This window comes from Dermacentor silvarum, chromosome 3, assembly GCF_013339745.2.
Source record: "Dermacentor silvarum isolate Dsil-2018 chromosome 3, BIME_Dsil_1.4, whole genome shotgun sequence".
Classification (NCBI taxonomy): Eukaryota; Metazoa; Arthropoda; class Arachnida; order Ixodida; family Ixodidae; genus Dermacentor; species Dermacentor silvarum.
Genome location: NC_051156.1, coordinates 188502719 through 188516522, shown reverse-complemented (window position 1 = coordinate 188516522; position 13804 = coordinate 188502719). Strand labels below are relative to the sequence as shown.

At 47.6% G+C, this 13804-nt stretch overlaps 1 protein-coding gene across 1 annotated transcript in view; it reads left to right on the top strand.

Annotated features, from left to right (window-relative positions):
- LOC119446283 (polyamine-transporting ATPase 13A3-like) overlaps positions 1 to 13804 on the top strand; it is a 181118-nt gene that overhangs the window by 43826 nt on the left and 123488 nt on the right. The window contains 1 exon segment of the mRNA XM_037710677.2: positions 13123 to 13199. Coding sequence (XP_037566605.2) covers positions 13123 to 13199 — 77 coding nt within the window.

Below are 13804 nucleotides of genomic sequence, written 5' to 3'. Positions count from 1 at the left end.
CGTTTGACTATTTGATATTCCATACTCGCTGTTCGTGTTCGATTCGTATTCGGGGGAAAAAGAACTGATATTCGCTCACCTTTAGAGAAAAAAAAAAGAAAAGAAAGAACGACTGCTTCTTAGCTTTGCATCTCGTAATATATATATATATATATATATATATATATATATATATAGTTGAGTCAAGACAATCGGTACTGTGGTAGCCGAAGCTGAAGCAGCGGGCCTCTCAGTCGACATGGTCGAAGGGCCCACGAGGTTTCCGCTTCGAAGTTCCGTGATGTGCTGGTGATGTACCCCGCACTTCCACCAAGATGTTACGGGGAGATTTACAGAAAAGGGGGTTTATTCACACTATGTACAAGGAGACTAAATGTTGGCCATGTATGTTTCTGCCGACCACCACGACTGGGACGTTGCACTACCGTTTGTGACATTCGCGTACAACACTTCCAGGCATGAGACCGCTGGCTATTCGCCGTTCTTCCTCTTATACGGTCGAAACCCTACATTGCCTATGGACACCCTGGTGCCTTCTTCTGGGTGCCCACCCACTGAATACGCTCAAGAGACCATTGCACGTGCCGACCATGCACGTCAAGTTGCTCGCACTCGATTTTCTGAGTCCCAAATCCACCAGCAGTCTCGCTACAACAGCCACCACAGGACCACCCACTTTGTCCCTGGATCGCTCGTTCTCCTGTGGTCCCCAGCACGACGCGTTGGCTTATCCGAAAAACTGCTCTTCCAGTACACCGGTCCATATCGCGTGTGCCGCCAAGTGACTGATGTCACTTATGAAATCGCTCCACTGCTGCCTTCGTCATCCTCTGCTCCTCTCCGCAAGGACATTGTACACATTGTCCGTCTCAAGCCCTATCGTGCCCCGGACACCCCTTAATACCTTGTGTGCTAGGTTTTTTTTGTTGTTTTTTGTTTTTTTCATGTATCCTTCGTTCACCTGCACCGAGTCGGTGCTTTCGCCGCCGGAGGGTAGTGTTATGAGCCAGTTGTCGGGCAGACAAAGAAGATGCTGAAGCATAGAGCCGAAGAGACGAGGAAGAGGTGAAACTGTGGTTCGCCATCTTTGTTGTTGTTGGCCAACATTTAGTCTCCTTGTACATAGTGTGAATAAACCCCCTTTTCTGTAAATCTCCCCGTAACAATATATATATATATATATATATATATATATATATATATATATGGTAAAATAGCCCTACAGAGAATTCTCGGCGGAATATTTTGCGCGCTATATGCGAATAGGAGGGCACCAGACACAAGTCGCGAAATGATGTTTTCTATACCGGAAGTTGAAAAAATGCACCGCCACTGTGCAGCTCGACGGAAGTGACGCAGAAACCGCCAGTGCCACCGAGATCAGTCGCTGGCACCGCCCGATCTCTAAGGCTATGTACCCGCCCTCTACCTGCCGGCCACTCAAACGTGCCTACTTGCTTCTTCACACGCATACTACAGAATAATGTGTAGCAGCGTGTAGAGAAACCGAGAAAGTGTAAGAGTAGGGTTGAAGATTAATTCGCAGAAGACAAAGGTAGTGTTCAATAGCCTGGCAAGGGAACAAGAATTCATGATCGCCAGTCAGCCTCCAGAGTCTGTGCAGCAGTACGTTTATCTTGGTCATTTACTCACAGCGGAACCCTGATCACGAGAAGGAAATTCATAGAAGAATAAAATTGGGCTGGAGTGCATACGGCAGGCATTACCAAATCCTGACTGGGAGATTACCATTGTCGTTGAAAAGTGTACAATCATTGCATTCTACCGGTGCTAAAGTATGGGGCAGAAACTTGGAGGCTAACAAAGAAGCTCGAGAACAAGTTAAGGACCGCACAAAGAGCGATGGAATGAAAAAATGTTACGCGTAACGTTAAGAGAGCGGTGCGGATATGAGTGCAAACGGAGACAGCCGATATTCTAGTTTAAATTAAGAGAAATAATAGAAGCTGGGCATGCCTTGTAATGCGTAGGGCAGACAACCGGTGGACCAGTAGAGTTACAAAATTTGTGCCAAGGGAAGTGGGAAGTGCAGTCGATGACGGCGGAAAATTAGGTGGGGTGATGAAATTAGGAAATTCGCAGGCCCAAGTTGGAATACGCTAGCGCAAGACAGGGGTAATTGGAGATCGTAGGGAGAGCCCTTCGTCCCACAGTGGACATAAATATCGGATGATGATGATAATGATGATGATCTATTGCAGTACATGCGCATGCACTGTCCTCCTGAACAAGTGCGCAAGCAACACAGACATGCAGCTCGCATCGAAATAATACGATAAGGTGCTAAGCATCTGCTATCCATTGCGATGCATATGCGCACTGTCAACACCACCTAGATAGCACAAGGCCATGCAATCTAATGGGGATGCTGCCGCGTAAGCTACAGTGATTTTGACGTCACCGCTTTCGTCACGCCAGCCTTGGCAATGGAAATTTCGGGCGAGGTAGCATGACGTCATAGATCGGAGTGCGTAGGCCTGTGCTGTCTAGGTGGTGTTGGCACTGTCCTGAAGCGCTTGTCCTGGCTCGACCTCTGCTTTGTTCTTACTGCGCTGCGTATGCTGTACAGAGGGTATAACGATGAATCACCAGCCTACCCAAACCTCACTCACTCATTCACTCACTCACTCTATATATTTATCTCTGTCCATCTCTGTTTCTATCTCTGTCTATTTCTACCTCTGTCTCTATATCTATCTCTCTATTTCTCTATCCATATCTATCTATCTATCTATCTATCTATCTATCTATCTATCTATCTATCTCTTTCTCTATCTATCTATCTCTTTCTCTATCTATCTCTTTCTCTATCCATCTGTATCTCTGTCTCTCTCTCTCTCTCTGTGTGGCGAGAACCGCTGTGGTGCCCTATAACACTCTGCAGCTGTTCCGTTTGGAATGCTATCGTTCCTGCAGAGCGGAATATTCTGTTCAAGAGCAAAGGCTGCAGCGCCGTCCATCGCCAGTAGGTCCGTGGTCCCGCTTGATTGCGCACTAATTGCGCCGTGGCCTTGTGTACGGTCGCTGCATCTCGTTGCGAGTGGGGATGCAGTGCGTGCACGAATAGGCGCGCACGACTGGACCGAGGCCGCGCTTTCGGGGAAGCAAGTCATACAACTTGTAGTGTTGTGTTCGCGTATAGCGGTATTTTCGATCCGAATACAAATAGGAATATTTGAGAAAAACGACCGTCAAAGTTTGAATCGATTACCGTATATATGTGCAATTTCTAAACAAAGTAAAATGTACAAATAAAATAGTTTGATTAATAATAACCGCATACCGTACAGTGTGAATCACACTTTTCTAGTGGTCGAACGACCAGCTGCAGACTGTGCGAGCGCCCGAGGCAGGACTAAATGCTGTGTTATAGATTTGTTTGTTCTATATAGCGTATGGTCCAAGTGGTCCAAGCATGCGGCACGACCATGCGGAGTCTTATTGCGTCGTTATCCCGTGTTCTGTTTTATTTTGCCGCAAAAGGAGGACATAGGAACTCTTTTTTTTTTTTTTTTTTTTCAGTCTCCTAAGTTCAGTCATTTACGACGCATTCACCCACGTTACGGAAATTGTGTCCTTACAAATAGCTGTCGGATTCTCTTTATGCGATCCCCTTTGTATATTGTGCCTTACAGGGCAAAAAAGGCAATGCCGATCTAAGCACGAAGCAATGGTGTGTATCATGTTGGCTTGCCAACCGCAGTGCTCGCTGTGTTGAGCAAAGCCTTCGGCCTCTTGCAGGAGGCTAGCGTATACATAGTGATTTGAAGTCTACTAGACTTAAAATGCGTGAGAACGATGCCGGTGGCTGACGAAAATGTTTTACAACAACTCTTCGTCGAGTGAAAACCGATAGTTCACAACACCTACACACACCGCGGCTGATGATGCGCGTGATATTTTTGCACATCCAAGAGAAATTTCCAGATACTGTGGTTACTGCTGCACCTAAAGGCTACACAGTGGTTGTTCGACAAACTCGTAAGAACTGACATCCCGTAAATTGCACTCAGAACTCAGAGGAGGAAAGGCTCGTCGCGCGCCCTTTCCTCCTCGCCCGATGAAAAGGTCTATAGCCCACAGGGAGAACCTGCGCTGTAAATCGATTTGCACGTCCGTGAAAATGCTTATCGCTGGGTTTGTTGATTCCCGTTCAGGTTTTAGCGCTTGTCGTTGCGTTTATTTCTATGCGAATGTCTTATATAGTTGCGCTGTTATGTGTATCTCCCTCTTTCGCCCATGATCTTTGGGAGGACAACTGTATCGTGTCATTCCGCATAAATATGTTGGACCGCAAGATGGCAGCAACGCCCTCGGCGCCGGCCTATATATAACTTACGCGTATTCATTTGTCGGTGTATGTATGTATGTATGTATGTATGTATGTATGTATGTATGTATGTATGTATGTATGTATGTATGTATGTATGTATGTATGTATGTATGTATGACCTTCTTCTGACCGGACGTAAAGAGCTTCGCCGCGTCGTGAACACTTAATTGGAACGGAATGAGCGGGCGACCCAGTATATAGTATAGTTCAACTGTTTTTGGTCCGCGTGCGACGACAGCTGCGTCATAAATCCTCGCAGCGACGACCGCCTGGCTGGCGCCGTTGCGTCGTCCTTTACTAATAAGTGTCGATAACGGAAGGCCCGCGCCGTTTGAGTTATGACACCATGCGCGAAGGCAGAATCTCCATACGTTTCAATAAAGGGAGGCGGGCGGCCGGCGCATATAGCGCGAACGTTAAAGTTAGGGTCGTATGCCGCAACCCTTGCCGTTCGCCACGCATGGAAAGCGATGGATGGTGATTTGTTGCAGTTGCCACGAAGAATTTGGGCCAACTTGAAAATTGGGGTGGACCTATACTTAAATTTCGGGTTGGGCCAACTTGCATAGGTGTGGGCCAACTTGAGATTCTGGGGTGGCCCAAACTTAGTGGAACGCTGCTGTGCGTCCGTCGTGGGCCGTCGGTCACTGCGCCTTTGTTTACGAATCGGCAACTTTTTCCGTGTTTTCTGCCTTGCATGTAGCCAGAGAAAGCCAAAAAGAAATATCGCACGTTTTTCACACATAGTTGCCGTCGGGTTTCCGTATGTTTGCGGAACAACGATAAACTTTCACGTGCGCATTCTTTTTCCGGCATTCGCAGCCTTCGACAACCGCTGTCGGGAAAGCGGCGAAGGTCGTGCCGCTTTTGGTTTTGTTGCCGCAGGCGTCAGCGTACGAGTGTGTGGAAGTATATCGAATTTCCCGTTCGTAGTCCGCAGCGGAGAAGTTCTGCATCGTGACGTGCGTCGGGCGCAAGACACTTCGCGCGTGTACCGAGTTCACTGTGCGCAATCATCGTCATTTGAACTCCCTCTGGGTGGGTGGGGGTTGGGTGGTTAATTAATGAATTAATTAGTGAAAGATTTATACAAAAATAAGTCAAAGGTGTCAGTTGGCCACTTTAGGCGGTCAGGAGCCCTTCGGCCCTGGCGGCCGCCTCAGCCCTCTGGATGACGCGGACCTGGAGTTCTGGGTCGGAACTGAGCAACGCGGCCTCTCACTGCTCAGGATCAGATATTAGGATATCCGAGGAAGTATCCTTAGGGCGAGCCCATAATGTATGAAAAAGATATAGGTTTGGATATTAGATATTGGTTTAGAGTTGCCTCCAAGGCTACTTGTTTCTTGGAGAGGGATTTAAGTGCTGGTAGGTTAAGGGTCCGGTATAGGCGGTATAGTGTTGCTTTATTCCCTGATAGAAAACCATACGGTCCCTCACCGACCCTAGTGTCCGCCGACCCGGGGCTCGGTTGACGAATCCTCGAGTGGCATGGCGGGCAACCTGACCTACACTGCAAAAATATTCCCTCCCACCCTAACATACACACGCACGTCCGCGCGCGCTGTCCGGTTTTGGAGGCCCAAAAGTTTCGTGAATTCGACACCAGGTGCGCGATGCACTCTGTTGTGAAATCGGTCTGTAGTTCCAATTTAAATTTAATAATCGGAAATGTAACGCCAGCACTTATGCATCTACTCTTCGAGCTATAAGACCCGACAATGCGCCCATATGCGTTTCTAATAAACATGCAGGGGAAGTTCAGCAATCTCCGCTACAACATCAGCGGTTTTGACGGCCTCGGATCGCTGTGACGCCCGAAGCTGCATTGCTACTTTGTCACGTGCACAGCGACATCAGTGTCGTCTGCTGTGCGCCGGTGTTCGTTACCGCCGTTGCAACGTCGCTTCTGCTACGTTGGCTCTTACCGTTGCCCATTTTTGCCGCATCGTTTCTTGCATTTATTCTACGGCCGATTCCGCTGTTGCTTCTGTAAATTGTAATGCGCAGGTTGCGCGCTGAGGGGTGTCTATGTCGATAACTTGGCGCGAAGGATGTGTCAGTGCGCATGTATGCAGTGCCGTGCGTTGCTTTGGCAGCTGGCAGCAGGTGCTCCTGTCGTCTGCTAGCAGACGATATCAGTTTCTCCCGCCGGTACGCCAGTCGGTTGCTTTCAATTCGCGCACAGTTTTCGCATCTGCGCAGTGCTTTGGCGACCTCAGGTTTATAGCGCTGCGTCTGGATCGCATTCGAAAGCGATAAAAAAAGTTTGCGCAGTTTTGCGAGTGCTGAGTAATTAATTAATCGATCGGCTCCAGGTATAATGACTCCGCTCTCATAGGTCGCCGTGTCCGAGGAGCGTGGTGGTTGGAACGGTCATGGCGCGACGTAAAAACCGTGAGGAACAACTATCGTATTTTCCTTGTGGTTTCGTGTGCCAGCTATTATACACCAAGATTTAAAAATATGCAAATGCCACGTAGCTGGACAGAACCAAGATAATATTTGCCGTCGCTTGGAGAAACTCGGGAGTATTTCTTTACATTCCGGCTAATTAGATAATTAGTACTAATTAATTAATCATCTTCTCAAATATAACTAGATGAAAAGTGTGAATGAGAAAAATTGTGGAGCTACGTGAAAATCTCCCGATACAGCTTTCTCTTGCTCGATACGTGCTACATAAAAGTGTTTTTCCGAGCGCGAAAGTTAAGCCGGCGAGAAAGTTTTCTCATTGACACCTTTAATGTAATTATAATATTTGTGAAGTTGATTAATCAAGACTAAATATTTCATTAGGCGGAATCTCCAGGCGACGGCAAACAACATTATACCTTGGTTCTGTCCAGCTACGTCGCATCTGCATATATTATAAAATCTTGGTGCATGATAGTTGGGACACCCAGTATATACACGGCACTGTGCTTGACACGTCCTTCCATGTTCAGTCCTTGTTCGCGTGTCATTGTTTAAAATATGCTGTTTTTGTTGCGTCACCCTCGTTTACGCATAGTTGTTCGTTACTTTTCCGTGTTGTGGCGACCGGGGATCCGAAGGTTGGCGAACTTCGATCATTCGCCGTGGAGGCAGCGAGGGAACGTGGGGGCTGGTTCAGACATCTAGGACTTTTTTTTTAAACACGCGTCTACGATTACCTTTTGTACCAGAATGATGATTGATACTGAAGGTAAGACGATCACCTTCAAGTTCCAGCTGCCGATATCCTTCACCAAGCGTATACGTATCCTCGTTGAAGCCCTCTGTCGTCCTGGTCCCGTTGTGTTTCCCGCAATCCGGCGTCAGGAGATGGGTGACATCATCCAACTTTTGCTGCAGCATACGCAGTCCTCATCTTGTTGCGAATATTTGCTCCGGTATGTTTTTTTTTTTGCTCTTTCCCAACCGGCTCGAGCCTCTAATAGCAAGGCACTGCCCTTTGTGTTATCGTGCAGATTTTCCCTTCTGAATTTCTCTCCTCCCATTCTTGTAATTCTGCGTGGCTTTTTTATTTTTTATTTCCATCCTTTGCATCCAATTCCCTGTCACTATTACTCTCTTCTTTCTGGTGACACCTGGTTGTCTATTTAGACTTTCAATTACCCCGTACTTGGTTGCCAACTTTCTTGTCCTCTTCCTCCATTCTGTGTCCACGCTTTTCAGGTGCAGATATCTTGCGCACTTTAGCCGGCCATTTAATTTCATCCATGTTCCCGAGTCTTTCTTCAAAACTAATTTTGCTCTGCGCTTCTCTGACTTCAAAAGAGGCCCAACCCATGTCACCCGGCAATGCCTCATTTGTGGTTTTGCCGTGGGCTCCCAATCCCAACCGGCCTACAGATCTTTGGTTAACTTCCAACCCCGACAAGATATCAAAATATCCGATTTTAAGCATAGAATGGCATTTGCGAACGTTATCGTTGGCACGATTACTCCTTTCCAGATTCCACGCACGACCTCGTACTTAATGGGGCCCCACAGTGCTCCATGTTTCATTATGGCTGCCATTCCGCTACCCCTTTATTTTCAGATTATCTTGGTGGGTGCTTGAGTAACTCTTTGCTTCTTTTATAGATACGCCGATGTATTTATATTGCGAGACTGTGGGTATGACTAGCTGGTGAATTGACACCGCGTAATTACTCGTCTCTTCTTTAAAGATCCTAATTCGCGATTTCTCTGTGCTAAACTGAGGGCCTAGATTTGTCGCTGTGTTGCCGCAGGTATTCGCGAGTGTCTATAAATCTTTTGGATTGGCCGCTATAGTAGCACTATGTCGTCCACATATACATCAGTCCATGGAGGGACCTTCTGTTGCACCATTTGTCCATTATACGCATTAGGCGGCGCTGACGTAGAGGCCTACTTTGCGGTATCTTGCTCGGCCTTCGAGGGAGACAAACCTTCCTCCTCTCCGGAGCAAGCACACAAGTACAGTAAGGGGTTGCACAAAAAAAAAAAAAAAGAGGCAACCGCAGGGTCAATCCACGCAGGGAAAAACGGCCGCTTTGACTCTAGATTAGGGTGGCTCGATATCAGCGGCGTATCTCGCCGTTCAGGGTGGTGACACCCTTTCACCAGGCCTGCGCCGCGCCTTCGCCGTATATTGTGTCGGAGCTGTTGAAGCGGCCGTATACATTAATTGCTGTTTGCATCAGTCAGTGCGGCGCGGTCGCGTTGCCTTGCGTTTGTAGTTTCCACGGTGCGGCGCAAGTGTTCACTAAGTAGCTCATTCGGGCTCGCGACGTGAGGTGAAAGGTGTGTTACAGTTATATCCCTAAAATACTCCGTCATGCCCGCTTGCTGACGAAGTATATATTGCCTTGTAAGATGCCTTGAACCACATTTCAGTTGTTTCCAGGCTGTCTTCCTCTGGTTTTACTCAAGTGACAGCTGCATATTTTGGCAATATGCATTCCCTTTCTTTTGGCGAGGTGTGTCACTATGACTTACTCTCTTGCTGTATGCCTTAATCTCTCACATTGCTATGCTCACCTAAACAGAACGTAAGGCGAGTGTCTCTTTCAGCAAAACATTTCGGCACGTATACAGGCAGAAATTTTTACGAGCCGAACGCGTGGGCTTAGCTTATACTGCATATGAGTGTTTAAAGGTCGTACATTGTGCCTCGCTTTTGCTTTTCTCTTATTAAAAATAAGAAGTTGTGTGGTTTTACGTGCCAAAACCACGATCTGATTATTAGACCTAGTTAGGGGGTTCGAAATAATTTTGACCACCTCGGGTTCTTTAACTTGCACCTAAATCTAAGTACTCGATTTCGCCGCGTTTGAAATTCGGCAACCGCAGCCGCGATCAAAATCGTGAGCTCGAGTTTTCATTTTGACACTCCCAGAGTGTGTCTCTGCTTATGTCAGCAGAGACACTTGTTCTTTATCACTCTTACCTTTCACGCACACGATTTGTATCGATGAATACAGTACCTTGAGGTATTGGTAACGCTACCGTATAGTTATTCGCCAGGTTTTGTGCTATATCTTTTTCACGGCATTATTAAATTACAGTTTTACGGTCAAAGGTTGCGTCGGCCTTTTTGAAGGATAGCGTATAACACATTAAATGTACACCGTATTCGTGAACTTTGTCTTGGAAACAAATTTGTTAGCGTAAGTGAAAGCGCGGCAAAAACGACTAGTTATCTGCTGGGCTCGAAACTTATTCTAGTATTCCTTTACTGTAAGCGTCCCACCTCCGTTTTAAGGTGAAGTGTAAATATTGCGATGCACGTAATTGCACAAACTGCGAAAATTCAAAACTTTTTAACACTGTCAGCGAGCGCCGAACCCTAATTCCCGCTGCCCTTCATAGCGCGTCTTTACGCGTTCCGGCACAAATATGGCGGTGCAGCTGCAGGTGTCACCACCCTCTACGGAGAAGCGTGGCATCGAGACACCCTGCCCTGGATTAGTTACTGTAGAGTTGCGCATCTGATTGAACGCGCCGCTCGCGCCCCTATTCGCCGAATCTGGTCACATGCGCAAGAAGCATCCTTTTGAGGGAAAGCCAACTTCACGGCTGCGCCTGCACCATAGAACGAGGCTGGATGCTTGGGCTAGTTGGCAATTCATGGTAAAAAACGACGCTACAGCGCGAAATGACAAGGACTGATAGAGACGACAAACACTGCGCTGACTTCCAACAATATTTTATTGCCGTTGCCACATCATGTGTATATAATATATACAGGAGGGGGCATGCGCAGAAAAAAAAAATAAAGAAGGCGGTCACAAAAAAAAAAGGGTTCTCTAACAGCAAGTCATTGGTACTTAGTATATGGTCACATGAAAAAAAAATTAATTACTAACGCAATCTGTTTAGATAAAGGGCTTCACTAGTGTCAGCTCGATAGCGGGGGCACTAACATATTACTAACACAATTTTTTTCAGATAGAAGACTTCACTATCTGTCAGCGCGATAGAGGGGGCACTGACACACACTCTACCCAGTTTCCCAATGAAATCTGCTTCTATTATCTCTCGCGTGAGCTGTGTCTCGCTAAAACTTCCGTGTCACAGCTGTCCCCGATTCGTCATCGGCGCGAAGTCGATCGACGGGGTAGACAAGCTGGTTGGTCGTTCCGTACGCAAGCGAGCACAGTGAAAAGAGTCAGAGTCGGGAGTAAAAAAAACAAACAAGATATTTATCGGCTGATAAATATACACAAATTAATAAAATATAATAATAATAATAAAGACACAAGACAGGCTAACACACCTGAACTTAACATACACAAGGATGAAGACAAATAACTACGAGCAATTAACAGTAGATATACAAATGAAACATGGCGCGGATCAACTATACAAGAATAACACTTAACAGTAATTCACTAAACAAAGTTCAAAGGAAATCAACGTCAAAAGAAAAGCAACGATGTCATACGCATGGCCGGGCAGCAGCAGCAAGTCCATAAACCGTGAAGTCGGTGCACAAAGCTTTCCCGAAGAATGCTGGCGGTCCGATCTTGTCGAGGTGGATGCGAATTGCTGGGCTGGGTTTCCCGGGAGTCTAGATTTGACGTCTTCTCTCAAGCAGGTTGAGCTAACTTGAGGTGAACTACCGTGAGCTTCGTTGCAGACGCTGGTTTGACGTCTCGTACGTCAACAAGTTCCTCGGAGTTCCGACGTGGCCAGGCGGTACTGGACGGCACCAGCCCCCCAACGGCTTCTCAGCAGCGCATATAGGTTCAGCTTCTAGACTAATCAGCAGGGCCCAAAACCTGCGATTAAATAGCCTCTCCTTTCCCTAGTTCCCTATGTAGGGAAACTGCCGGTATGTAGAGTTCTCCGAATTCACGGCTCCTAGCTCCCAACAGTCTTGGCCGCGCCCCTTTTCACCATGGGCGACAAACGCAGATTCTCCTCTCCCCCAAGGTCAAGGGCCAAGGTCGAGCCCGGCACTACCACGTGGCCGTACACGCACACTTCGGGGTCCGTAATCGGCGTGTCGCGTCTCGAATCGAGATGGCACCCCGAGCGGCCACGACGCTTTTGACGCCCGTAATTCGGCGTGTCGATGTCGAGTAAATTATACGCTGCACAGTCAGGAGCCCACGTTTTTGACGCTCGTAATTCGGCGTGTCGTTAATCAGCGTCCAAACCATTCGAAAATATGCCGCTCCGTGACATTCCTATCTTCAAAGAGGGGCTCGGCAGCCTACGCAGTCGCAATCTCGGCAATGGATACCCAAGTGGCCTTGAACAGTGCTATGCACGTTATTGTGGTGCTGTAAATATATTTACATTAGGAAACTGGGTAGAGTGTGTGTCAGTGTCCCCGCTATCGAGCTGACACTAGTGAAGCCCTTTATCTAAACAGATTGTGTTAGTAATTAGTTTTTTTTTTTTCATGTGACCATATACTAAGTACCAATGACTTGATGTTAGAGAACCTTTTTTTTTTTTTTTTTGTGACCGCCTTCTTTTATTTATTTTTTTCTGCGCATGCCCCCTCCTGTATATATTATATACACATGATGTGGCAACGGCAATAAAATATTGTTGGAAGTCAGCGCAGTGTTTGTCGTCTCTATCAGTCCTTGTCATTTCGCGCTGTGCGTCGTTTTTTGCACCATAGAGTTTCTATGGCCTGCACCTGGCCTTCGCGGAATGAAGGAGCTAGCACACTCGGCAGCTGAGCCGCGCCGTATCCTGCATTCAAGAGGAGTGGCTTTTCTACTTAGCACGGATGCGTCGGCGGGCAAGATGGCGGACCTATGCGCAAGTCTGCTCCCGTAGGGTGCATATACTCTTCTCTGGATGGGCGCAGGGAGCAGCCTATAGCGGGATTAGGCTCGGAACAGAGCGCGGTCATCCATATCGCTCCCCCGTGTAGATTGTGGCATTTCGGTGGAGGGCAATGTCCCGCTGAGTCTCGACCTCGGCCGATTTGGCCCGTCTAAATAATGCCAGGAACGCGTTCACAAAGGAGACTGCAAATTTGAGCCCCGTGACGCGCGGGCGTGTCAACTGGTGGTGCCGTGAGGCCGACGCACGACCACTGATAGCACCGTAGAGCCTGTGCGCCGGTTTTTTTTTTTTTTTTCTTGCTTTGACCGAGTGTGCGCAAAGGGAGAGCCGGCCCCGATGCAGCCTTTCCGTTCCTCGACAGTTCACAAGCAACATTTGTGAAATGTGTCCACATCGTGCGTATTCTAAGTTACCCTAACAGTTTTTACAAGGTGTTTCTCGCGTTCGGTCAGCCCTGATGGCTTATACTATAAACTTATTCGTCTGCTTTTAATTTCTTGCAGTAAAATGCCGAAAGCAGGGACCACCACCCATGAAAGATGGCGTCGACTACGTCAACGCCGCGGAAGAAGACCAAATGGTGAGACGACGGTTCATTTTATTTGCTGGTTGTTGTTGTTGTTAGCCGCGCAAGGATCAACAGGTCTCGGGTGAGATCAGATTGCACATGACTGGCCGAGCGTCGTGGGCGTTGCACGTGCTGGCATTGGCATTACACAGCACGGGCTCGGCCTGCGAGCTCGAACATATGACGTCGCACTAGTGGGCCCGATGTTATCACCGCGCGATGGCACGCTGTGACATGCGACAAGCGTTTGCTGCAGCTCGCTTGGAAAACTTAACCCTATTGATTTTGTGGGTGTCCAGTTCCAGCTCGAGGGGAATTCCAAACATCGTGTTGCAACGCGCATGACCTGGCGAGGGGATAGTGGGACAATTAAGCAAAATAACAGCTACATAGGCGAGAGCAGTTGCGGGCCTCGTTGAATATGGGATAGCAAGGAGAACACTACGTTAAGCTGTATTATTAAATGAGCCAACTGAAAGAAAACGGAGAAACGGAAGACTGGTGACGGACGCCGCCTTGAAATTTTTGCACCAGCTCGCCGTGACGTCACAGACTGTGACGGCGTCCGCACGTGCTTAGTTAATCTATCTTTCTTTTTCTTCTTTTTTTGAAAGTAG